The sequence below is a fragment of the Toxotes jaculatrix genome, chromosome 24 (assembly GCF_017976425.1).
Source record: "Toxotes jaculatrix isolate fToxJac2 chromosome 24, fToxJac2.pri, whole genome shotgun sequence".
Taxonomy (NCBI): Eukaryota; Metazoa; Chordata; class Actinopteri; family Toxotidae; genus Toxotes; species Toxotes jaculatrix.
The window spans coordinates 5,682,179-5,708,672 of NC_054417.1; the positions used below are offsets into that span (position 1 = coordinate 5,682,179).

General features: G+C 41.9%; 3 protein-coding genes across 9 annotated transcripts in view; all 3 read right to left on the bottom strand.

Moving 5' to 3' along the window:
• Positions 1-12,385, bottom strand: part of farp1 (FERM, RhoGEF (ARHGEF) and pleckstrin domain protein 1 (chondrocyte-derived)) — a 47,440-nt gene extending 35,055 nt beyond the window's left edge. For all 3 annotated transcript variants that reach the window (XM_041032043.1, XM_041032042.1, XM_041032041.1), the window contains exons 1-2: positions 12,168-12,385; positions 7,136-7,363 (exon numbers count right to left, since the gene is read on the bottom strand). In XM_041032043.1, coding sequence (XP_040887977.1) covers positions 7,136-7,309 — 174 coding nt within the window. In that variant the 5' untranslated portion in view covers positions 7,310-7,363; positions 12,168-12,385. The remainder of the gene's footprint in view (positions 1-7,135; positions 7,364-12,167) is intronic.
• A 251-nt stretch (positions 12,386-12,636) lies between these two features.
• nfkbiz (nuclear factor of kappa light polypeptide gene enhancer in B-cells inhibitor, zeta) lies at positions 12,637-16,890 on the bottom strand. 3 transcript variants are annotated; one of them, XM_041032563.1, is made up of 11 exons: positions 16,787-16,889; positions 16,569-16,699; positions 15,945-16,036; positions 15,188-15,519; positions 14,966-15,071; positions 14,726-14,872; positions 14,530-14,593; positions 14,274-14,443; positions 14,051-14,161; positions 13,749-13,916; positions 12,637-13,665 (listed from the first exon to the last, which is right to left on the bottom strand). In XM_041032563.1, exons 2-11 carry the CDS (start codon positions 16,630-16,632, stop codon positions 13,627-13,629), a joined length of 1,293 nt encoding a protein of 430 aa, XP_040888497.1. In that variant the 5' UTR covers positions 16,633-16,699; positions 16,787-16,889; the 3' UTR covers positions 12,637-13,626. The 3 variants fall into 3 exon arrangements, with proteins under 3 accessions (XP_040888497.1, XP_040888495.1, XP_040888496.1); XM_041032561.1 differs by having other exon boundaries at positions 12,637-13,916; positions 16,787-16,890; XM_041032562.1 differs by lacking the exon at positions 16,787-16,889 and having other exon boundaries at positions 12,637-13,916; positions 16,569-16,735.
• Positions 16,891-17,763: 873 nt separating this feature from the next.
• LOC121178059 (glycerol kinase-like) lies at positions 17,764-26,322 on the bottom strand. Of its 3 annotated transcripts, XR_005893453.1 has the most exons (22): positions 26,147-26,322; positions 25,697-25,770; positions 25,409-25,515; positions 25,204-25,281; positions 25,001-25,080; positions 24,648-24,785; positions 24,406-24,515; positions 24,186-24,252; positions 23,876-23,893; positions 22,658-22,693; positions 22,510-22,577; positions 22,348-22,390; positions 22,172-22,252; positions 21,991-22,069; positions 21,759-21,855; positions 21,575-21,659; positions 21,318-21,438; positions 20,349-20,492; positions 20,167-20,253; positions 19,939-20,025; positions 19,650-19,809; positions 17,764-19,564 (listed from the first exon to the last, which is right to left on the bottom strand). XR_005893453.1 is itself a non-coding variant. In XM_041032559.1 (21 exons), the coding sequence occupies exons 1-21, from the start codon at positions 26,237-26,239 to the stop codon at positions 19,799-19,801; spliced, it is 1,704 nt and encodes a 567-aa protein (XP_040888493.1). In that variant the 5' UTR covers positions 26,240-26,322; the 3' UTR covers positions 17,764-19,798. The 3 variants fall into 3 exon arrangements, 2 of the variants coding, with proteins under 2 accessions (XP_040888493.1, XP_040888494.1); XM_041032559.1 differs by having other exon boundaries at positions 17,764-19,809; XM_041032560.1 differs by lacking the exon at positions 23,876-23,893 and having other exon boundaries at positions 17,766-19,809.
• Positions 26,323-26,494: the final 172 nt, after the last annotated feature.

The window sequence follows — 26,494 nt, forward strand, 5'->3', positions numbered from 1 at the left end:
TTCACCACAAGTCCACCTCGACAGCTACACAGCAGCTGTAACAGACCAATACTTCTAATCCACAAAAACTGCTCAATTAGTGTGGTGGTTTTGTGCAGCACAGGGAAGCAGAGGTACAGTGATTACCCTAAATGGGGCCCAGCTCTTCCACTGTTGGCCTGACTAGCCTCCTCACTGGGGACCTCATTCACTGCAATTACAAAAAAAAGAAAAAAAAAAATCCCATGTGCAGCCAAGCAGAGCGGACAGTGTTTGCTCATTCACTGGCTGCCGGCGTAATGCAAAAGGCTTCTGTGGGAGACGGATGTGTGTCTGTATGAGGCTTTCTCTGTCTCCCAGTGCTGCAGACCGTCTTTGTCTCTGTCTCTCACAGTGAGTGCACCCCCATCCTGCTCCCCTTCAGAAAAACAATCTCTCATTAACTGTCTCTCAATCAGCAACAGTCTTCCACTCACTGAGTAATAATCTCTCTGTCTTGTTCCCTCATTCTTCTTCCTAGCTCAGAGGCAGCTCTGTCTGTGGCCCTGTCTTTGAACTCAGCACGTCTAAATGCTTCCACGTGGCTCCATGTGCACACATCCACCCAGAAAGCAAAGTAACATGCATGTTTCTATTCAAACAGTGCCACGGCAGTACTGTACCTACTTGATCTTACATCAGTCTGTTTCACAGAGCAGCGAGAGAAGTGACTTTAAATGACTTTAACATTATGATACTTCATTAATCCCCATGGGAAAATTCCTTCTTCCTTTGCTCCACAGGAAGGTCAAACTTTAGGGTCAGCTACAGAGGGAACAACAAGGAGAAGAAGTAGCTGAGAGGAAAGTCAGTCCACAGTCAGAAGTCCCTCTCTGAGGTCTCTGACCACAGGAATGAGACAGTGAATGCCAACCATTACATAATCCAGAGCAGCTCCTCTGTGTGCAAGCACGCTGCATCCACATGTTTCTGAAACTTGGGGTTGAGACGACACACAGGGTCTGAGAAAATTTCCACTTCGTGTATTTAGTTATTTGTTTGATGCAGAATACAAAATACAGGACAGCCATTTACATAACAAGTCTAACTGCTGGGGTCACAATTGACTCTTCATTCACTGAGACCAGTTATCCCTCGTTACCATGGCTACACCTGTCAAACTTTCCAAACTAACTCTGTGAGTAGGTTTAAAATGTTGTCACCAATAACTTTCTTACATTAGAGAAGACAAACACAAGGTTTAATCAGTTTTTATAATTTTACTCTTGTATTTTTGGTTTGATAAGGCTTAAAAAAAAATGTACGCTATGTATCGCTCTTACTACAGCCTAATGCACTCCACTTCAGCATGTGGAGAAAGAAAAAAATTTACAGTCATGCCCTGGCTAGTTACTAAACTATTACTGGACAATCACTGCTTAGGGGAGGGTTTAGCAAACGGTCAGTTGTGGGATCTAAAAATGGGACCATGGGCCAAAAAAGGCAATGAATCCATGATGTACAAATTTTGCAGTTCGGTAGTAATGCGGAGGTCCGTGGGGTGACTCAGGGCTAACGGGAGGATGACGCATCATCCACGTATTTAAATGATTAAAAAAAACAATGAATTATTTAGCCATGTTCATCCAGCATTCCCGTCTATGAGAGAGTCATAAAGGGGGAAGATATTACATCTGCAAATCTTATCAAATATTTATTTTAATATGACTGTAATTAACTAGACTTCGGTCTTTAGAACTGCTGGGCAGGTTTTAGCATGCACACATGCACTGAGTACACATATGTTCATGCACAAGGAGCTATAAACTCACACATCCATGTAACGTGGTTTAATGTGGCTCCTGTGAGCCCATATAAACAGCAGTGATATAGGTTTAGCGTGTACTGGACTGAGCAGGGACTGGGGGGGGTTTAAACACACACGGAGTGCAGGTCTCTGTGGATGATGACGAATGAGATCTGCCAAAGCTACTGTTAGTTCTGTAAGTGCTCCAAAAAAGCAGAAAGAAAGAGAAGGAGAAGGTTTGGAGTTGGGATGGATGGATAACGAGAGAGAAGAGAAGAGATGACGGGTCACAAACTTGCAGGGATCACAAAGCCACCATTTCAACCTCAACCTAAAAAAAAAAAAAGCCTTGAAAAAACTGCATTAAACTGTTGTTAGACATCACCTGCCCACACGCCCAAACCACAGCAACTTAACTGTCAGTGCTCCTGCCAACTTCAGAAGACAGAAACACAATCAGATTTTGGCTCCGAGCTTCAAAGCACACATTTTCTTATCTCTTATCACTGTCTTTCCTGTCTGCCCTCCCCCTTTCTTCTCTCTCTGGTGTAAATGTCACAAAAAGAGAAACTCTATAAAGGAGAAGGTAAAAAAAAAAAGATTCTCAGCTGAGTTTTAAATTGCTTCAGGGTAAAACACTTCAGTCGAGCACTTACAAACACCCCTAACTTTAATTTGAGGATTCTGGCCGACTCTTGTAAAAAGAAAAAAGAAAACTGTTGCTCAGTTTAGGTTTAAAAACAGCTTTTGTGAGTTAGTCTGGACAAAATTGTAACTGTCTGCTTCTGTGCATACTAGTTCACTAATAGGAGGCTGCATTTAAACTAATTTCTTCTGCTCTTGTTGGGGCCACATAGCTGAGGTCTCGGTGGTGGAAGCACAACAATGAGGCAGTCATACCTCTGCTGTGGAGGAGGGATGAGACACAGTTAACACACATGATTTCATTGCTCCTAAAAAAGGTGTGACTGACTCACTATCTTCCTTTCTCATTCCTCTCATATCTGCTCTTTCCACATGTATCATTTACTCCTGAGGGAGCCGACGGCACAAAGGCCCATCCATTTGAAATGTCAACTACTCCACATCGGAGCTGTGTGTGTTACCGCATAATGAGACAAGGGACTTGTAACTCATCTATCACAGGCGTTGGGGGGCTGCTAGTCCATCAGATGATCTTGTCTATAAAGCAGTTCTATCATCCTAATCCTCATAACCCTCCCCCCTGTAGTCCTGCATCTTTGCCCAGCTCTCTTCGAGACAAAAACACATACAAAAAGGTCAGGAGCGATGCAAATCACAAAGCCACATTCTAATCATGCTGCAAAAACCCTCACGGTGATCTTATTGCACCCGAGCACGCATACCTCCCACACACATGCAAACACGCACCCCTGTCCGCTCTCTCCTGCCATCAGACTGGGCTGTTTATAAAGCTTCTGATGTCCACAGAGCAAGTCAATCTTGATGTGGATGTTCTGGGTGGTCTTGCAGGGATTAAGGTCAGAACGCTGGACGAGACAGTACAGGAAAAACATTAACCAATCGGACTCCAGTGATTGAAAGACAGGAGAAAAAAGACAGTGTATTCCCTTTGTATTATTTCATCTTTGAGACGGAGGAAATGGGAAGCAAGAGTGAAAGCTCTGTCAGGGCACATGTGGCTCCATATGCAGGTCTTAATCACTGCTAGTATTATGTATGCATCATCTGAACCAATGAGATACTTAAAGCGAGGGCAGGTCCACGGGGGACAGACTTAACTGAGCTCAACTGCTCTCCAGGGAATCAGCAGGAGTTCATCTTTGTCATCATAATGTAGAGCGAGTCAAAGCTGAGATGTGAGGATACTGCAGATGCCTGATGAATCTGTAGTGAACTACAGCTGCAGGTGCCATCATGCAGGCTCACCAGAGAATAAGATGTGTGCAACTCATGGCTAAATGTGAAAAACACCAGGCTGGATGTTGTTTCCAATGTTTCCAGAACTGAAAGGATCAAAACACTTCTTGTTTTTCCCTGCTGCAGAACGAAACACGTAATTTTAAATTCACGGCCTCATTGTTTTGCTCTGCCTTGCTGGCCTCTGTCTCTGTCTTTATTTTGTTGTGGCTCCAATTTAAGTTCAGATCCAATTTCAGGATAAGTCCGGTGGTATTCAATAGTTTTGCTTTTGCAAAGAAAAAAAAAAGACCAAAACTAACAATGCATTAGTTCACTGCTTTCCAACTTGAATTGCTGGGCTTGGTCTTCCATGAGATTTGTTGACAATAAGAAAAATATACCTGACTTATTCTTGATTATGTTGATACAATCCTGCTTCGTTCACTACAGGGAAATGCCTGAAATAAATTAATCGTTTTCCCCTTTTTAAGGGCAGCAAAATCATAATTTCCTACTATACTTTATCCTTTAAGGTGTTCAGAATGCTGCTCATGCTAGCCCTTACTGCCATTTAGAAACAAGTGTGATTTAGAGTAAAGTGCAGTCACTTGTTCCTTTGCTCTGAGTTTTATTAATATCCACCACACAAACCAAAATGGTTTCCTTTGGAAAATTCCCCTCGATCACTGATGCTGTGACCTCAAGATAAACTTAGAGAATCTGGGACAGGAGGCTTTTCTTGCGAGGGCAAAGTTTCTCTCTGATATACAAGTAAACACTGCAGCTTACACATACATTAAATATCATATACCTGGAGGAAAAATAGTATATGATATGTTCATTTGTGGATGCTTGTATTTGTGTGTTGGAAGAAAGAGGAAAAGTATCAGTCACTGGTTTCACTGAAACTGAAATATGTTGAAATAGGTGAAACCAAGTCAAAGCAAATGAGTAACACACATCCTCCATTATTCACTGAGCATGCAAATACACACAGATAAAGCCACACACACAGCACATCCGCTCTACCTTCAATTATTCAGCAGGTGGGAGTGAGTGATGATGTTGTGCACTCACACACTCCTCCACCATGTTGCCTCCACTCCAAATTAATAATGAAACCTCCTACTGTGTGTGTGTGTGTGTAGCTATAGTCACTAATGTATTGTGGGCCGAAGTCTTATCATGATGTTTTATTAATGAAATGTACAATAACACAATGTACATTTTCTCAAAGTCAGGTCAGAGAATAAAAGAAAATGACAAACGATCATAGAAAGTATTAACAATCTATAAACAAATATTTTACTCTGCACTATGAGCAGAAGCTGAGCAGCCTATTTCTCCTGTAATGTTATGAGAGGGAAAAGCTACATTAGATTTCAATGGTATTCAGAGTTTGTGCCTCTGAAAACAGGAGAGTCCAGCTAAAACTCTGCACACAAAACTCACACACTTTACCTCCCTGCAGTGAGAAAATGCCCAAACGAGTGCCAACACTAGTGTAAGCTGCAGGCTTATCTTCTGATTCACATGTTAGTCTACACCTACTGCACAAATACACTGGAAGGCATTGTAACAGGCAAAAGACTGATTAGGCAAGTCAAGCTCAAAAGACAATACCTCCCTTATTTCACTGAATCTGTGATAAGCAGTGAAACCAACTGTCATTAATTTGGTTGGTTTCCCTTCCAAGATTTTCTGCTCCCTTCTCTCCTTTTCTGCCTTCTGTTTTCATTTGAGGAGCATTACTCCTTTTCTCCTACTCTCCTGCCTATTCCCTCCATCCCCAGCTCCTTCCTCCCATCTCCACTTCTCCCTCCATGATCATTCCCAGTCCAGTCCTCTGCCAGTTCACATTTAGCTACTGTGACAGCAAGCGAACAATCCCAACCTAGTGAGCGTGTGTGCGAGTGCAGTGTTAGTATTTTGTGGTCATGCTGCTGTTGTCGGCTGATGCGTTCTGCCCTGTTATGGTCTGAGCAGTGACGCCTAAAGATGTTCTACAGAGACAGGCCATTTCCTTCGTGTGTGTGTGTGACAGAGAGACTGAGGGTAGAAAAGATAGTCGGGATAGATCCCTGTCATGAGGAGGAGGAGTGATGCTGCTGCTGCTGCTTTGTGGAGAACCACAAGCTCTGTGTCCTTACATTAATTTAAGAAGACATCAATTTAGGGTTTCAAAAAATGCTAAAAAAATTCACACAGATGCAGATGACATCTCAGACACACACATACACACACACACCGGAGCCCAGCCCTCTGTCAAACCGTCCACTCAGCCACAGACGCATCCTCAGGCACTGACACACTAGCCACCACATACATTCTTGGCATTTTTGCAAGAGCCAATTACGGCTCCACGAACTGGCAGCTCTGGATGTTCGACAAGCCAGCTGAGACAGTGGCTCTTATCTGGATTCTTTCTCAATTATCATCACAAAAAAACTCCCCAAATTTTAAGCTTATGAAACAGCAGCTGCAGTTTTCTAAAGGCATGCAAACCACTGAGCAGGGCATGAAACCAAACTCTCTGTCAGCTTGGTGCAGACATTAATTCAGAAACCAAGGCTACACCCCCACAGAGATGACATACCAAAGCACCACAGCACCGATGTCATTAAAGCTCGCTCGCAGAGCAGCCCTCTCAGAGGACCTCTTTCTCTAAACAGCATTAGGAAGTCAGAGAGCCGCTGTGGACAAACATCTCAGACCCACTTATATGCAAGCACACACTCTTGACATGTTCGAGCTCACAGACAAATTTGCAGAGATTCAAAACACATGCAAACACTTTAGATGCCTTATCTGGACGAATACTGACTAGAATCTAAAAACACTTTACAGTTATGTATGTTTGTATAAGTGTGTTAATGAGAGAATGGCAACGAGAAGATAATAATGCTAAGGATTGAGTCTGCAGACAAGAATTAGAGAGAGAGAGACACAGAAAGGGAATAAAAGCTGCAGTGTGTGTTTCTGACTATAAGGCAGAATCAGGGATCTGTAGGTGTGGTGTGCTTAGACAGGAAGCTGGCCTCTATCCCACTTCCTGTGTATCTCCAGGAAGTGGAGATGTGAGATAAGGCTCAAGGTGAATGGAACACATTGAGCCATCCTCTTGCAACCACAAACAGCTGAGGGACTGAATAAACACACAGGAAAATGAACATTTGAATATTCCCACGGATAAGCCTCAACTCTTGGGTTTTATTACACCTTTTTTTTGGAAGATTTGCATCAGTCATTAATGTGGGGCTGCAGCGGGAGGTGTATTAATAGGGGAGACAGATAGACAGATGGACAAATCCTTAGATAAATAGATGGACATGCACACAGAGAACCCGAGCAGATGAGGGAGCTCACGTGAACCCTCAGGACACCACTCTCACCCCACAACTGCTTCTCTTATATTCTGCTAAGATTTTAGAGCAATATTAATATTGCAAAAACAGAACCAGACACTCACACACACATATAACTCACTGATATCTGGAAGACTTCCTGTACGTCATCAAGCATCTGAACCCGTATGGAGACCTGTCTCCCTGGAGGTTGGGCAGGAGGACGCAGGCCTGGCTCCAGGGTGGACACCCCAAAACTCTCAGGGGCGCCCAGCCTCTGTCCGGCTGTAGACGGCCTGTCGGCTGGTTCCACCATGGTGGCAGACGCTACAGTGAGGCGCTCTCGAGCAACAGGGGCCTCTGTTCACGTCTGGAGGAGAAAGGAAAGGAGAGTTAGTTTCACTCAAAATTTGAGGTTTGTGTTTTTTTTTATGTGCTTCAAACCAGCAAAGCCAACAATCTCTTCAGTCTGTGATTTGGGGTATTTTGGATTTTTGGCGTCTTAAATACATAGTAGACAGTTTAAAGCTTGAAGAGTCAGTCATTTCCTCCAACATCCAAGTTTTTACACAGGCACTCATCCTAAATAGCACAGTTACATCACATCCTGTGTGATGGTAAATTTATTTACACAATTTCCTAGTGAGATATTCCTATTTTACTTTTGTGGGGATTGTCAAACGCCTTTTCTGAATCAAGGTTAAAAGTTGCTTTCCGGTATAAATTGTCTAAAATATGCCTCAGATTTATTAGAAACTAAAAGCCTCTGTTGTAGCAATGAATGAAACTTTGCCATGAGGGAAAATTTGTGGTAAATTAGTGAAAAAAAACTTCAAAAAGTCCCACATTTATTCAGTCTAGGTTAAATTGGCCTTGCACGGTGTAAAAACCACAAGACCTTTAGTCAGCACAAAGCAGCTGACGGACATGTGTCACACCTTGCTAGACACTCACATGTACACACTTATTCCAGCTACAGCACTTGCAGGTGGGATTTACTGCGTTTCCTACAAACCAAACACAGAGCTCTGTCTAAGACCAGTTCAGACTTGAATCAAAGCTCCACAAGTAGGGCAGATGAGATACGGTCTGGGAACACACAAAGGCACCCGCCCCCCCGCCCCCTTCTCTTCTTTCAGACTCAAACATAGACACACACACACACACACAAACTTTTCGGTGCCCCCCACCTCCACTGCACACTTGATAAACCTCAACCTCAGACAATAAATATCCTCTCAGACGCTCTGTGACATCAGGGCTGAGGAATGTTTTAGAAGATAGAGCAGGGATGAGGTTTACACACAGCTGAACTGCCCCGGCACACACAAACAGCTGTTTTGATAAATAATCCAATATTTAAAACCGTCTTCAAAGGCCCCCTTAGTTTTTAAGAGTGACTGAGTTGATTGGTAGTGTACGGGACAATGGAAAATAAAGAATCTGTGAGTTTCCAATATCCAATGTAAGGTCCTTATTTCAAGACCAAATAAATGTATGTTCACAGGTGATGGGGCTGTCTGATTCCAAAGTGTCCTCTAAGCGTGCCTGGGAAACACAGCCTTCTTTGGTCCAAATTTGGAGAATAAACTCGGCGTATAATTTGCGGGCTTCTGCAGACTATCCTCAAATCCACTTGAGCGCTGGTCGCTTTTCTCTGCAAGGTTAAGACGGGACATTTACAGCAAAGTCTCTGTGCACCATCAACTCTCAGAAGAAGGAACAGGCTCAGTGTGCAGGGCAGAGCTGAAACAATTAATCAAAATAAAGAAAACTGATCTGAAGGAGGAGACCTGGATGTGGCACACAGTCAGTGAATGCCTATGAGAAGGCCTGGAGCTGACCTGTGACCTCAGGGTGAAAGTGGCCAAGGACAGACGTCTTTTTTGTAAATCAATCAACAAAACTTTAACATGCAGTGTTCTGTATTTGCACAAAAAAACCCTCTAAAGACAGCTTTTTGTTGGTTTCCCTTTGTCCTCTCACACCTAATCAACTCTTTTGATACTGAGGTGAGAACTGAACAAACCTTTTGTCTCCAGAATTCACCAGGGTGCTTAACAGCAAGGCTGTATGAAAGACACAGACACAGAGAAGACATTATCTTTTCCTAATCCCTCCACCTGCACACACACAAACCAGCACCTCTCTTCACCTCAGTGACAAAAGCTGGAACTGGAAACTGGAGCCCCGCCAAGGAAGTGACCTGACAATAAAGGGACCTGACATTCAGGTTACTCATTACACCTGTGGGAACATTCATTTGTGTGCTACTTCCCTGCTGCTGTGAAATGAAAGCTCTGCACGGTTGATTATTAGTAGCTCAGTTTGGGAGAGTATTTGACTAACAAGGACGGAGACAGAGAGGTCGTCCTTCTTGAGCTTTAGTTATTTCAGTGCTTGAATAATCTGAATTTGAAACCCTGGGCTCACTCACTTAAGGTTACCTTCTTGTTTCTCCACTTCAAAGCCAAACAAGTGTCAGCTCAGAGCCAGTTTTACAGCACTGCCTAATCATCCTCTAACAGGCAGGTGCCAATTACCCTGACAAACATCAATAAATCATATTCTGCAAACAGCAGCGATGGTTTGCTGCCTGCACATCACTCTCTCAGCACAAACTCATCAACAAGAAGCCTACAAGGAACCAAGACACAGTACAGCTACTTCCACAGCTCTTTTAATGAGTTTTCTGTTATAAACAAAACCATAAATGCTGACTAGACTGATTTAAGAGCTTGAGAATAACACACTGGCTATAAATTTAGCGTTCTCTCCTATTTTGGATTAGTTACACAACTGCATAAATCTAAAGAGTGGAAGTTTGGAAGCAGAGGTTTCATCATCTCCTCAGTAGGGGCTGGGAGGATTATACTTGGAGTTGGTTGAGCAAGAGAGGAATACAGAGCGAGCTGGTCACACAGGCACAAAGGACGCTACTGTGGGAGCTTCAAGCAGTGGGGCTTTAACTCTGCGGGTCCAAGGCCTCTCAACCAGCCTTTGAACTGGTGTTAGTTGAAAGTTTCCCAAGAGTTTGTGAGAGGGAGGCCAGGCCCTGGGAATCGGATGTGAGTGTGTGTATACAAGTGCATCTGCAGAGGAGGTTATACAAGCACTAAGATTACAAATGTGTTTTTCATACTTTTGTTATTAAGAATTAGCTCTATTTTTCAAATAAATCAAGACAGCACATACTGCATGATGAAGGGAAAATAAGCCATAAAAATCTGACATTACATAAAAAGGGCAAGAATATTCAAATGGCTGTTGCATAACAAGCAAAAAATAGTTTAAAAATACAGAAACTGTGATATAAAACAGGATCAGGGGTCACAAGCTGAAACTACCTAAAAAAGGATGTGATGGATATTAATACTGTATGACACAGTGGGTTTCACAGCTACACTGCAAAGCTAACCAAACTAAGCAGTGCTGACATTAAGCCATTTTTTCATTTGATAGTTAATAAATCATTTCAATTACCTCTATATAATGCTGTAAAAAAAATAATCACCTTCTTAAAAATTAAACTGATCATTATTTTGTAGGAAAATAGGTTTAAAAATGCTCAAGGTAATGTCTTGAATTGTCTGTTTTTTACTGACTATATTCACTTAAAAACTGCAGAACAAGAAAACCAGCAAATATTCATTTTTAAGAAGCTGGAACCAGTGAAGTATGACTTTTTTTTTTCTTAAAAAAATCTACTCAAACAAAAAACATGCACTTGAATTTTAAAAAAATGCTGATGATTAATTTCCTTTGACTGTCATGAACAAAAAAAAGCAGACACTGACTCTACAGTATCAGGCTCAACCGAAAAATGACACCTAGGCGTGTTAACTACAACCTGACAAGCACAGACGAGAGCCAGATCAAGACTACAACACAGCAAGCTTACTCCCATGGACCTTGGTAGATCAATGGCTGCGCTTGGTACCACATTTTGTCAAGGTGACACTCTCGACTCGTGGAACCATTAAGCTGCTCTACAGGCCTCAGGAGAATTTCTATTGTGAGGCTGTGCATGTGCAAGAAAGGAGACAGTAAAAACAGATTCTACTGGTTTTGTGGCTATGATATTGATTCCAAAAGTGAGATGAATGAGCAACAGGGCAGCTTAATGATTTGGCAGATGCTGCTTAGACCACAACACCATGCTCCACCAGCCATTAGCAAAATGAAGAGCCTGTGAGCAAGACAATGCTGAACATGGGTTCCCCACTGACCCTGTGCTCTGACCTAAAGCTGAAGGGAGGGGACGGGGGGTGGGGTGGGGGGGGGGGGGGGTGGGGGGGGCAGAGAGAGTGCCCCCCCTCCAGAGATCAATAAAGGAAAGGGATTTGTTTGACACCTAATAGGTGCCATGCATGCATTCTCCAGGCAATGGGGTGATGGGTCAAGGTTTTAACCCTGACAATACCAAGCAAAGAGGAGGACTGATATGCTCAGCACCTTTGTCAAATGAAATAAAACAGACAAGCACCGAAATAAAGTACACCTAAAAACACGCACATAACAAAGTACAGTTGGCACAGTGCAAGCCCCCGAATGTAGGTTAGCAGAGTAATCCTTTAGGTCAGAGCAAAGGTGTCAGTAGGTTAAGGAAACCTGCTCACACACAAGAAACTGTGTGTGTACTACTCATTATTAATGTAATGCAATGGGCAACGTTTTAACAATGACAAGCTAAGGCCATTGTAAGGTTTGGTGAATAGAAACATATGATTACCACAAAACAGACGGTAATAAGATGGAAAAATCCAAAATATTAAAGATAAACGGAAAAAAGTCTTTGGCAGTTAAAACTACAAAACTGTAAGTTATGTAAATATACATGTTGAAATACATGCAAATGTTTAAAGCCCACAGAAGGCTGCGCTGGTCTATGATTAAGCTCACAGTAAAATAAGCTCTGCTGGACCTCCTAAAGCTCAGCCGATTAGGAAAATGAACAGGCTGGTTGTAATGGAAGCGAGCTTCTACTTAAGATATCTGGCTCATCAAACATCACGCACTATTGCCTGAAGAAGCCAACGCGTTTAGTCTGATAACTGGAAGCGCATATGACACTAAATCTGGGTATATCTCAGCACAATCGCTCACGGTGCAAGGAAGACCAGAAAGGCTACGTGTAACCTCGCTTTATAATCCGGAGAGCATGATTTCCTTACCCCCTTCTTTCCTCAGGATCCACAGACTGTCCGCCAGTAAGCGCGTTTATCTCCAGCGCGCACGGTAAACCCCACACAGCGCGGTACTGCGGCTCAGTTCTGGTTTGGTGCTCCTCTGCTCGCAGCTGAACCGCTCCCTCTCAGGTGGGACGTGGTTTCTGTGCGGTAGCCATTGAAACAAATGTGGGAAACCGTGCATCGGGCTTTCCACCGAAACAATGAAGAGCGACACACCGCCTCCAGCACAGGCACCCCGGCACTACAGCGTCAGGCGCAGGGGAGGTGCGACCAGGACGGCTCGACAGTACCATCTCACGGTGGTTTGGGAAAACTGACGTTTTGTGGCGAATTTACAATAACTCCACTACATTTTGGAGGCAAATTTAATTGACAGCTTTCGTTGCTATTTATTTTGCAGACTCGGATTATATAGACAAAATATAAATATATGTAAATAATAATCAACTCATCAGAATCAGAAACACTTTATTGCCGGGTATGTTACACATACAAGGAGTTTGACGTGGTGTTGTTGGTGCAAACAGAAGAATTGGACTGATAAGTCCCATAGAAAACTACTGAAACATACTAAATAAAAGAAAGAAGTACAAGGGGAAGAAACAGTCTAAAAATAATAATAATGTGCAATGTTGCAAAGTAGATGTAGTGCAAAGAGATAGTAATGCAGTAATGTCCACAGGAGCGTTAATACAGAGCTGAATTATGTTGATGTAACATAGTCTATTGTGGGGAAATGAGGGTCCGTGTAAACCATTTGACCATGTGTCAGAACCGCCTCTGTTTGCTATTGGTATCCACTCTGTCTCATCTGAAGCTGTAACAGCAGTGCCCTCTGCTGGTTGAAATAGCTTACAGCACCCGGATTAAATAAAAGTTTTTCCACGTCTTTATCTTTTTTATTGAAAATTAGACACCCACAAAGCACAGTTAACTTGTACTGTATATTTAACAACAAAATGTGCTTAATAATGCAGTCAGTCGGTTCTCCAACTAAAACATATACAAACACTAAAAAAAAACAACATTTTGGTGATATAGAATCACCTGTCAACACCTGAAGTCTCACCGTAATCAAAATGATCTCACGTGAGAGAATACATGTGTATTCTATTACTAACACATGACTACATGGACACCACAATAAAATGAAACTTTTACTATGTTAGGTATTTCTATTCTAAAATTTGATATGTAGCATAACATTTCCATTCCCTTTTTCTACAACCCTATTTTAAAATTTAAAAAAAGACTGAACCCATGATTCTCCCTAAATATATATTTATATATATATATATAATTCACCATCACTTCACCTTGAGTATTACATGGTAATGAACAATTTAGCATGTTTCACTGAAACAAACAGCATCTGCCTTATTTTGGCAAATAATACATTGATAGGGGCGACTGTCTGACTGACAGTGTTTTTGAACTTCACTTAAGCGTGGACATATTTCCCTTTCAGGATCTTCCTCACCTTAAAAAAAGACAAATTATCAGTGTCATTCATCAAATCTGAGTAATGCGACAGGACAACCTCGTCCTTGTTTCACACCCTACCTTTTCACCAATGGGTCCCTCAGGCACCAGCTGAGACGGAAGCTCATTTTCAGAGTTTCTGATCCCGGGGTCTGCTCCTTTCCTCATCAGCAGCTTCACTGCTTCCACTTGAGTTGAATGGTTTTGCAAAGAACTGGCAATGTGCAGGGCAGTGTTTCCACTAAATGTCTGAAACATATAGACACAGCAGTGTAGAGAACGTGCAGTCTGTGTATTTTGAAACTGCTTTAGGCTGATTAACAATAAAAAAAAGTCGGAATATATCAGGATATGTCCAATTTCATTCCAACAAAATGACTAACCTTAACATTTACAAGGGACAGTGAATATGGCTGGTCAAGGAAAACTTGCAACAGTTCCACATTTGCTTCCTCAGAAGCCATGTGAAGACAAGTCCGTCCACTCTTCAGATCCTGAGGCAAAGAAACATGCATGAGAACTGGGACTCCAGTCTGCCACGACACAAACAAACAAACGTTGTGTTCATTTGAAAGCCAAGCGCTCTCTGTTAGTTCCCTTCGTTACCTTGGTGCCGTGGGACGCACCCATGAGCAGAAGAGTCTTAATACATTCAACAAACATCTGTCTCCTCTGAGCCATCTTCATTTTTACATATGAGCAAGGGTTGTCCAGACACCTCAGCTGTTTAATGACAGCGTTGTGAGACAAGACTGCTGCATGGAGTGGGGTTAAACCTACCAACAAAGAACAATACTGTTTAAACACAAAGGCATTTTAAATTAGCTTCACCAAGTTCTCTGTAGGATAAAACTCCACTCACCATCATAATTGAAAATTTCAATGTCAATAGGTTTCCCACTCCCTGTTAGGGTCCTCCAGATGGTCTGTGGATGGAAATAGGTGTGTGAAAAAGAATTCAAGGTATCTAGAGTCAACTATTCAGTGAGACTAACGAGGATTACACCCACAAACAGCCTCAGCTAACTGACCTGTGTTGATGAACACTGAAATCTTACCTGCAGGCTGAGAAAGTGGCCTTTCTCAGCACACACATGCAAAGGAGACCGGCCCCAGAAGTCAAAAGTGTTGACCTGTGCTCCGTGTGTCAGCAGGTCTTGGACAATTAAGTGCTGATTGGTAGCAGCAGCTATCTGAAGAGCTGTCTGTGGACAAAGAGTATGAACATCAGCATGCATGACGTCTGTTGGCTGTATCTACGTGAGATGAACACATACACCCTCGCTCAGTGTGCGTACCTGCCCGTTGTGTTCTTTCATGTCCAGAGAGCCACATGAAGCCATTTTTGCAGCAAGCACATACGCCAGAGCCCGTCGACCTTGTGCCACTGCTATATGCAGAAACCTGGCAGGCGTAAAAGAAAATGGCAAATTACAGTATATACATCCACCTCACCTCATTAGTTATACTGCAAACTATGTTTGGGAATCGCTGCTCTAAATAACTTCATCCATACGTACGTGTCACCGTCTGCATCTTGCACGTTCAGCCGCTCAGGAGAAACTCCTCCAACTCTCTGCGTCTCTTGTTGGATTTGCCAGTGAAATAAAGACATTTTGATCTCACAAGCCGGAGCCACTGGGCCCTGAGAGAGCTGGGACAGAGCTGGATGTTGCATTTGCTGTTGGGTAATGTAACCGTTTTGAGCTGGAGGGAAGTGAGTGAGGGTATTTGGGTTCAGGGGTGCTTGAGGGCCCAGCATGTGACGACTCACATCACCAGCAAAAGTTTCAGGTTTTGCTGATTTAAACTTATACTCCACGTTGTTGTCCTCCTCTGAGCAGTTCCTTTTCTGAAAGAGACCCATTTCCAAACTATTACTTCAGTTAAAATTGTGAGCAACTTCGTGCAAGTGTGCAAATGTAATTGGGTTATCTTCTGCTATACACACCCACACTTTGCATACTAATCTTGGAAAGCTGTACTTTATTGTCTGTTGTATCAGTGAAGTGTAGGAATTCTGAACTTCCTCATACTCAAAGTTTTTCTATTCTCATAAACCAAACAAGACACTGATTTACAAGTTGTAAAACACATAAAAAATAATTATTTAACATAAGAAAGCCCTGAGTCTGACATATTTTTTATACAAACGTGTAATGGTGTTGACTGCCACATTTTCGAGAAAATCCTAACCGTACTGTAAAACCTGTATTATCTTATCTCAGACTTGTCTCGCTCTGTTCATGTGCCACATTGAAATACCTGTTCACTAACCTGGCATTTCATCATTAGAAGTTCTTTCACTGTGTTTTTCTTCTGCATAGATTGGACGTATCCTGGTGGCCTGGGTCCAGTGATAACAAAGTCTTGTGGAGAAAAAAAAAAAGCAGCATTAATGTTAAAATACTTTCTAACAAGTACAACTCCAGCTCTCTCTGAAATGTAGTGGAGTGGAAATGCTTTATACCACTAAGAAAAAGCTCATTTCATACACTGTACTCTGGCTGGAAGCAGATTCAGACCATATCAGGTAACCTTGTTATCTGTACAAATGTATGTAGTTAAGAACCTAAACTGAACACAAAACAAGTAGATGAGATGTTTATCCTCTTTAAAGGATTCCACACGTAGCCATGGAAGATTTTTGTGAACAAAAGGTTTCCCTTTAATGGGGTCCACAGTCCCTCCCGGGGGCAAACTGGGATTATAAACACTGACACTTTATAGTCCCTACACATGACGTGTTCTGTAAAAATGCCAAACTTGAACGCTTAACAGCTTTAGGTTTTTGGCCTGCGCTCTAATGTCAATAATGTGACTAATTCAGCACAGAAGTAAGTAGGTGATCTACCTGGTTCCCTTTAGAAATTAGAACATATCTGTTTCTTAAAAACTGACCTTTGTAATTGGGGCTGAAGTTGGTGGCCGTCGCTCTGGTCTCATTCACTCTCGGATCCAACATGTTTAAGGAGAGTTATTCATTAACAAGCAGCCACACTTGGAACTGAAGTTTCTGCTCTCCCACAGACCTGGAATGTAAACCGGCTGTCAACACGGTGCACTGAACTGCAAACGGAAGAATGTAATTATTAAAAAAGAACCTCTGACTGGCTCACCTGTCTGCACCTTTCTGCTCGTCACGCAAGATCAGAAATGAGGAACAACTGCCACACAAAATGCCCCACACCTGGCACAACTTCCTGGTTGACAAATTACTGTAGTGAGTCTGATTTCACTTTCAAAATAAAGGTACTACTTAATCCTGGAGGTTAAATCCCACTAAACTTTAATCACTTACATTTAAGATGATTCAGAAACTACATAGTTATATAAGATAACAGTCTGTTATCTGCAAAGGATTTGTATATATTAAAACTAACATCAATTATTTGTAAAAGTCCCATCCAACCAGCCTGAAGTCTAAACAAGCTGCTGAGTGTCAGTTGATATGTAAATGAGCTAAATGCTCTGCATATGTAAGCAAAACTACTGAACAATACAGCCTTCACAAGTGAATAACTAAGTCAGCTTCACATCTGAAATACGAACACTCAACATGGCAACAGAAAAACCAAGTTATATGTAATGAGACAAATATTTCCTGTCAAAATATCCATAAGGCAAAGAAGATACTGTATTGTCTTCATTTTCTGAAACATTTTTGACTATTAGAAAATCCTAATTTTTCTGTTGTGCACCACCACTGGACCATCTACAGGATAGAGCTGTGTCACAGAGGAAACACACAACATACACCATATAACAGAATAACCCGCATCGACTTGTTGGCACAAACCACTCCCTTTTCACCAGCTCCTATTTCTTGGGATTTTCCATGTAAGAAAGGCAGGCAGTGTTTGGCTTTAGTCCAAACAGAGCCTGCCTGTCTTACATGGAGACTGTGTTTGTTTGTCACGACAGCAGACGAAAGCAGAGGGTTTGTAGAAACCGGTGGAGGTACTGCAGAGTTTAACCTCACAGTCGGTTCACGGCAGAACAACTGAACAATGTTTACCAAGAGCTAACAAGCTAATCATGAGTGAAATAAACTGTAAAGAAAGACTCGGCCTGGGGATAAATTGCACTTTCGGTCTTCTTTTCAGTTTCAGTTTTTCAGTTTAATAGAAAAAGGTGAGAATACTTTTGATGACACTTATTCTACCATGAAACCTGTTTTCCATACATAAGAACTGACAACATACACACAGTTTCCTTCTTTTAAACCCCTTACACTTCCAGCTAAGCAATGCCTGTTGTATATTTGTTCCTGTTTACCTTCTCTTCATACATTAATCACCAACTTTTATAAGATCAGTACATCTGGAACATAAGAATTGGGCTTAAAGGTCCCTTCAATGCATTGAGAATCTAAATACGATTGTACACTGCTTTCATGCTTGCAGTCATTTTAAGTCTCTCCAGTTTCACTTGTTTTACTTTGACACACTTCAAATAAATCTTCCTTACTCCAAAAGATAATTCCATTAAATTAAATACATTAATAAATACCCATTGTTGTGTTTATATCCCAATAGAGCACTGTGAGCCTTTGCGTTGAGTCATCTCATGGCTTCCATGGATTGTACAGTATAATAAATAACTGCATCCTTATACAGAGCAAACACTAAACCATTTCCTGAACAACAAACCCGCTCTGCCTCCATCAAATGGAAGCACAGGCTTATTTTCTGTTTCTGAGCCAAACAGTCAACAAACATGGCAAATGTTGGGCAATACAATAAACACTGACATTCATTTACTCACTTCTACTTCCTCAAAGATAACTTCTCGAGCCTCTGCGATACAGCAAAGGGAAATACTTTTAGAGTTTAAGTGTTCCAATGGTTTCACAAAGCTCCCTTTGAGTTAAGCATTAAATCTGAATAATTTACTCAGGAACAGCTGCTTCGCTGAGCGTTATCTTTAAGGATGCAAATAAAGCATCTGCATTTGACTTGTTCAACACAAGGCTTTTGCATAATGCGACAGGTGCGTTTTGCATGATGTTAATTGTTAATTTAGCTTGATAAAAGAGTAACTGGGCAGTGAGAATGACAGAAACGTGTAGCTTCCCTGATGAATTCTTTTAAAATAAATAAATAAATAAAGCGCATTGACATCGAAAGTAATGCTGTTTGACTTTTCCATAACCGGATATTCCAACGGCTAATCTTACATGTCAGGCCTTAAAAAATTCATCCTGGGATGAACAGGCCTGAGACCATCATTTTGCCTACAACATAAATGAATCATTATAAAGTCAATTCAGATTTCAGGAGGTTTCTTCGATTTCTGGCTTCTGTCAAAAATATGCATCTATCATTGCCCTACATTGCATGTTTGCCTGTTGCATGACATAAATTCACTTTTAACAAACATTCAGTTATGTAAACGAAAGTCACTTTAGCCAAAAAGCAGCCTTGTCAGTTCATGAAATCCCATTTCTTTCTTCCCTTGTTTTCAAATTCTTTGACCTGTTAGAAAATATATATATTTATACATATATATATATATCTATGGACTCTTGTTAGTACACAGCTCCCACAAGACAAAACAAAAAATATAAAGTGCTCTACAAAATCCTCTGTAGCTCATAGTGAAGGTCTGGAACAGCAAAACATCACAAGATGACTTCTGGAAGATCGATCAAGGGTAACAGTGACGTGACAAATAACAAGTAATGCAAATTAGACTCTGAACGTACCTTAACAACACCATGGAAAGATGATAACAATCTGCTCTACTATCAGTAGAGTATCTACACACGTAGGCTCAGAATTCATACTGTGTCACCACTGTAAAAAATAAAATTAATGATAATACTGCATGCACACTCCTGCTAAAATTCATCTCTAATGCGACAATGTGTTCTTCTCTGCTGCAAAGAAAACAGTCTGAATAAAAAAAAAACAAAAAAAAACAATTAGAATAATAATAAAGAAAAGTCCCATGAGTCAGTTCAAATTTGTCCTGGTTTACCGGTCAGTGGTAAGAATCTGCAGCAGCTTCCTCCTCCTGGAATGCTTCTGGGAAAAACAGTGCAACCGAGAGTGCAAAGTGGTGGTCCAGCATGAACAGCGTTTATTTCCACCTGCCCTCTTTGCTCTGATGCCTCCAGGAGTCTGAGCCTAGTTGTGGCCTAAAATCAACAGTGTGGCAAAGAGCTGTAAAATCTTAATTCCTCCTATATAAGGCTCATATATAAAGCCATTAAGACTTATTTTAAAATAACTGAATAGCATGCATGCAAACTGAAGAAGACACTGACCTGAGATGTATTTTGCACCAATTAACATCAGCATGCTGCCCATGATGTAAAAGCCCAGGGGGACGCTGCTGAAGATACTAGTTTCGCCTTTTGATCATCCGATAAAGGCACCACAGAGGGAGTCAAAAAAAAAAAAAAAAAAAGTGTATATTGAAAATCCAGACAAATTTTTGGATTTATCTGTTCTCAGGCTAAATGTGGCTCTAATGTGAGTGTAGTGCTTCCTACCGTTCCCATTACAAACAGGCTCTGTCGTCTCCCAGTTCATGGATTTCTGAACCGCCTTCTTCCATCGAGCGTACCGAAACTCGCTCTCTGCCGAGCACATGCACAAAAACATTTTACCTTCATCAAAGTCAACACCATCCCATGTTTTCAGGTGTGCAGAGAGCAGCACGCGCTCATTGTACCTTCAGGGTTGATCTGAGGCTCGAACTTCTCCGATGTGACCTCACTCAGGTCCTCTGGGTTCAGGCTCCACACGCTCACCCCCTCTGCTGCTCCGGCTGCCATCGCCGCTCCGAGAGCTGTGGTCTCAGGCATGGACGGCTTCACTGATAAACACAGAATCAATAACGGTCATTGGGGGAATATTTATGGGCAGTTCTGTAAAACAGTTAAATTAAATAAACTGTGAAAACAAGGGGCTTGAGCTTTATGTATATTCTTTGTAATTTATTACTTGTGCTTTTTTTTTTCTCTACACAATGACATCATGTGATGGCTTCACATCAAAGAAATATGTACACACAGTTGCACGGCACATCAAGGTGGCCTGATGGTTAGGAACCAGTTTGACCACTGCCAGAGTTTGTTTATTTTGGCTGGCACCAGTTTCCATTTGGCATGACGGCTGGCACAAACCAGATGCCTTAACTGCATCCTTGTTTGCCTCCTTAATGTCTTTTCCTTGAATCTTAGTCCCTCCCACTGAAGATGTGAGAAGAGGGGACTTGAGGACACACATTTTTAGACAAACCACACGTCTTTTCTCTCAATGAACCAGACTTTCTATTAAAAGGGCAAATAGCCCATCATGTAGAGCAGGGGTGTCAAACCTGTCCACAAAGGGCCGGTGTGGCTGCAGGTTTTTGTTCCAACCAAGCAGCAGCACACCAGACTTGACTCATTTAATCAACTGATCTCAGTCTTCAGACAGTTGATTGGTCAAACTGTGTGCTCTTCATTGGTTGGAACAAAAACCTGCAGCCACACCGGCCCTTTGTGGACAGGTTTGACACCCCTGATGTAGAGGAAAATCTTCCTGACAAATGAAGACAGTTATCTTGTTAATAAGATCTACAGACGTAACACAGATCCCTTATTTTCAGTGAGACACATCTCTGAAACACATGATGGGAAATAAACGGAAGTCTTACCAACAGGGATACAGAGAATGTCGGCCTGCAGCTGCATCAGCAGTCTGTTGGACGTCATTCCTCCGTCCACCTGGAGCTGAGTTAGAGGGATGCCGCTGTCCTGATTCATGGCGTCTAGTATCTGCGTCCAAATAATATATCCATTCCCAATTATCACACACACACACGCCTGCATTTAATCATATAAATATCAGGAGAAACATCAGTGAAAAACATTAAATGTGTCTTGGGGAGTTTTAACACCAGAGAGGACTCACCTCTCGTGTCTGGAAACAGACTGCTTCCAGTGCAGCAAATGCGAGGTGACTCTTATTAGTAAACTGAGTTAACCCACATATGATCCTGTGACAAGATTAAGAATGAGTGAATCAGAGAGAAAGATTTATTTTAGCAGGCTGTGTGAATAGTTTTACTAAACTACAGAGGAGCTCTTGGCCTTACCCCCGTGCACTTGGCTCCCAGTAGGGCGCGTAAAGACCCGAAAATGCAGGAACAAAGTAGCAACCGTAGGATGTACCGACTGACGCAGCCAACTTCTCTGCACAGGGAAAGAAACAGGAACATATCACCATCTTCGGGGTTATAACTAGCTGTATCATAGCTGGGTGCACAAACACTGGGCGTACATGTATATAACTCTGTTTACTTCTGAGCAAAGATGGGCAGGACATACCGAGCTCTTCAGATGAGCCGATGATCCCAAGATTGTCCTGCAGCCAACGAACCACAGCTCCTGCAATGGCCACAGAGCCCTGGCCACAAAGCAGAGCAAAAAGACAAATCACCTGAACTGAAAGATCCTCGCATCCTCTGTTTAACAGCTGCGTTAAAATGTCAGTGTACTTCTGAAATACCTCCAGTGCATAACAGGCAGGCTTGTCCCGACCAAGTTTGTACGCCACAGTGGTCAGAAGGCCGTGGTCAGACATTACAGGCTGCGAAACAAGAGGAAAATGTCTCCGTTTAAAATGAGTGCCGGGACATCACCATTTATATGAGTGTTTAAAATACGAGTCTTAAAAAAACGTACCTTGGCTCCAGTGTTTCGCAGAAGAAAGCAGCCAGTTCCATACCTGTAACACACAAAACATTCAACTTCACGTTAAGTTTCTAACAAAGGAGAACCCACACATTTGGGCAATGAAAAAAAAGAATAAATAAAAACATAAAAATCCACACCAAAGCCTCTTACGTGTTTTTAGCTTGCCCGTCCTGAAAGCACATCTGTCCAACCAGTGCTGCTGACTGATCCCCGAGACACTGTTTTTAAAGAAAATATATCCATTTATCACATTAGTGCAACAATTAAAACAGAAACAAATAAAGAAAGATAAACTTACCCCTGAGATGGGAATGCCTGAAAGAGCTCCAGATTTCTGTCAAAAGAAAAGATTTATTGTTTTACAAATGAACTGTGGGTTTTTTTTCTTGGTTAAGTCACATTAAAAGAACATTTTACCTAATTATTTTTTTTAAAGAAGTTTTTTGTAAATCTGGTTGTACCACCACTTTACAGTTCTGTTCATAAGCAGCGTATGAACCTCTGTGATTATTTTTAGGTCACAAAATGTCGAATTATCACTAACTTGAAATTATACACCTGGGTATAATTCAAGTGGACAAATTAGTGAACAATAATTCACTATAAAACACAAATATAATCGGTCATCAGAGGAAAGTTTTTAGTCACTATAAGCAACAACCTTGGCCTGACAACAACACTGAAAACAAAAAGGGAATTACTCATTATTTGACCACATGAAGCCAAATAACAAAACTAAACTGATTTTAATTCTACCACATTGTTACATAAAGCAAACTGTAACAGTGGAAACACAGTGAGGGAAAACAAAGGCATGTGTGAACCTGTTATAAGTGAAAATGTCTTCACTCCTACGTGAGGCTAAGGTTTGGGTGAGATGTTTAAAGTCAGACGACAGAAGTTAAATACAGCTGTGCCAAAGAGTGAAGAGATTTAGGAGACGTGATGGGGACGCTGCCGACGAAGACGGTTTGTCAGGAAAGCTGTGGGCATCAGTGACAACCAGCCGAACAGCATGCCACAACAGAAGCAATGAGGGACAGGGACCATCCAGTACATTTCCAATAGGCCCTATATGCACACAGTCATGTTAGTATGAGAGCATGTGTGTGTCTGTGTGTCCAAATATCAGAGGCTGGTAAATTTTGTCTTCTGTAGGTCGAGCCTGTGATAAACTACTGTCTCTGTGCTGCTCAGATGGTAAAACCTGCAACTGGCCACTTGGAGGCAGCAAAACAAGCACAGAGTTATAAACAGCTGCTTATTTAAACATCCAGCAGATACAGAGCAACGCGGTCTCTTTAAACATCGTCCTCTTACTGTCATGCCACCAAAGTCTGACCTGTTAATACAACTTTCCAACCATCAGTTAAAAGGTAAATCAAAACAGCACAGCTACTGAAATATGAATCTTGGAAATGCACTGTGTGATGGTGTACTCGCTTTGGCCACGGAGAAGCAGGGTGGGTTACTTTGCATGATGAGGTAAAAAATAGTGATGGCGAGTATTACTTACCCGGCTAGAACATATTTTCTACCAGTGAGAAAAGAGAGACAATGGCACACAAAGAATGCCTAAAAGAATTTCTCAGTCAACCTTCATGCACTTAAAACTGTCTGGAAGCTTACTAACCAAAAAAAAACAACAAAAATTATCTTATCAGTGGCCTCCTGCATGAGACATTCCACTCTTTGAACACAACACTAGAGTCACACTAGACACAGCAATGAAATCATTAGCAAAGAAAGTTAATATAACACTTATTATCAGGAAGGTTTAAGTAGAAGAGACTTGGCAGGACGCTGACAAAGTTATGCCTGCTTACCATGAGACCATATATTTCTGAAGAACTCCTCACTCTGGGCAGGATCTCCATGGGAATACCAAAATATCTAACAGGGATTAGAGGAAAGAGCAACAATTAAGCCACTTCTGGATTCTATATTTAAATACCTGAAATGTATGGCGTGAATTTATAAGTAAAGCATAATCTATATGAGTGCAGCATGATGGAATTACAGACCAATAAAAGACAGCTGTCATACTTGCAAAGTTCTGGGTCCCAGTCCATGGTGTGAATGTTAAACAGCATGGTTCTGCTGGCGTTGGTCACATCTGTGCAGTGGACTCCACCCGACTTGCCCCCTGTCAAACACTGTTGGACAGTCACCAAGAAAACACACACAGAAAGTCAGTTTTTCACAACATCAGCCAGCTCAACAATTCACACACAAATTCTGAATGACACCTACACAGCCGTTGAGTTAGGCAGTCTTTACTCTCTTACCCAGATGAGCCAGGAGTCCACGGTGCCAAACATGGCGCGGTGAGACACGACGGCTTCATGGACCTCGTCCACGTTGTCCATCAGCCAGCGAAGTTTCACCGCGCTGAAGTACGTGCTGATGGGGAGCCCTGTTTTATGCTGCAGGATGAGAATCACATGATCAACTATACGAGTGGTACAATGAACAATGTGATCAGAAGTCTGCGTCTGTTTTTAAATTGCAAAGTAGCTAAATCAACATCAAATAAAAAAAGACAAAGAACAAAACACCGAAACTGCATGATCATGAAAGTAAAATCGTGGAAAAAAGACAAGGAAAACAGAAGAATTAACATAACAGATGAGGAGCTCACCTTCAAGTGATTCTTATTCCTTCCTGGAGTTTTGTTAATTAGACGTTCAACTGTTGATTGAGTTCGCAGGTCCAGCCAAACTGAAAAAAAAAACAACACAAAAAAACACTGAAGTTATTTCACATCCAAAATCAGTCAAATCCAACAACCCTGTTTTCTGTTTGATTGTGTCAGTGAGTGAGTTTGCTAAAACAAAACTTTACCGATTGCATTGTAGAGGGGCTCCCCTGTCTCTTTGTCCCAAACAAGTGTGGTCTCTCTTTGGTTGGTCACCCCGATAGCTGGACAAATTCAAGCAACAATTTCCAAAGACTTTAGATCGTAAACACCTCCTTGAAATAGATGTAAATTATGTCTGAGTGCTGCTTACAGAGAGCAAGTGGCAGCATAAGTCCCATGTGTGCATACCTTTAATGTTTGAGATGTCTATGTTGAGCTGGGTGAGTTTTTCACATGTCCGCTCCATGCATTCGTACACCGACTGCAGAATTTCTTTGGGATCCTCCTCCACCCATCTGAGAATAAGGACAAAAAAAAAGTACAAGTGAGATCTACACATTTCTCAACTGAATGTTATTCTATTAGGAAATGCATCAAGATTTAACAAGACTTAACTATTAATTGAATCACTATAGTGGAGCAGTGTCACACAAAGCAGGCAGTGAATAAATATTTTAAAACCATCTTTTCACATACCCTTCTTTGGGGAAGCTCTGTTTGATTTCCACCTGGTGGTGGCTGAGAAGCTCTGCTGTTTTTGAATTAAACACCTGTGAAGAGAGGAAACAGCACAAGAGTCAGATTTTTTTTCTCCTTAATTCACCCAGGGAAAGCTTGCAGTCACTCTAACCCTAACCCTGCAAGGTATCTCAAGTTCATCATGGATGCTGATGAACCTTAGTTATTTAGAGTTTCCAAGCAGCTGTGGAATCCAAACTGGCATCTGATGAATAACCAAGCCTGATTTTCTAGACACCAGGCTACTGTCTGTCAAGTGCAAACTGAACAGTGGTTCATTGATTTGCAAGTTATTACAGTTGTCAGCAGGGAGGAAAATACAATACCGCAGCTGCACAAAACACCACAAAATACAACCAAGGGCACGTCTGTGAGCCAGGCATTACAAGCAAGCGGCGTTTCTCATACCAGAAACCGAGTGGAGCTAGTTCCCTGGTCGATGGCAGCAACCAGTGGCCCCATCATTATCCGGTGTGAGGACGCGGCCATGGTGCCGTTCATGGGCAGCCCCAGAGCTTCGCCGCCGAGCTGGAGAGGAAACCGATTAACACCACCCGCGGCAAAGCGGATCAACCTCAACCAAAGTCGGGCGATCAGTCGCAGCCTTCGCACGTCACGCTCGACCCGGCCATCAGTGATGACGCAGTTGCGTCGCGTCCTAGTTGCAGTGGTGTAAAGATCTTGTATTTAGCAACTTGCCATCTTGTATCTCCTTTCTTCATATTTATTTTATTCGTCACTTTCGGACAAATATTT

Coding starts and splice junctions, on each gene's coding strand:
- nfkbiz (XM_041032561.1), bottom strand. CDS start 16,632: ATGTTGGATCCGAGAGTGAATGAGACCAGAGCGACGGCCACCAACTTC. Junction 16,037..16,568: donor CTTCAGCCCCAATTACAAAG/GTCAGTTTTTAA, acceptor TTTCTCCACAAG/ACTTTGTTATCACTGGACCC. Junction 14,594..14,725: donor GCCACTTTCTCAGCCTGCAG/GTAAGATTTCAG, acceptor TTCCATCCACAG/ACCATCTGGAGGACCCTAAC.
- LOC121178059 (XM_041032559.1), bottom strand. CDS start 26,239: ATGAACGGCACCATGGCCGCGTCCTCACACCGGATAATGATGGGGCCA. Junction 25,282..25,408: donor AGACATCTCAAACATTAAAG/GTATGCACACAT, acceptor GAATTTGTCCAG/CTATCGGGGTGACCAACCAA. Junction 22,578..22,657: donor CAGGCATTCCCATCTCAGGG/GTAAGTTTATCT, acceptor CTTTAAAAACAG/TGTCTCGGGGATCAGTCAGC.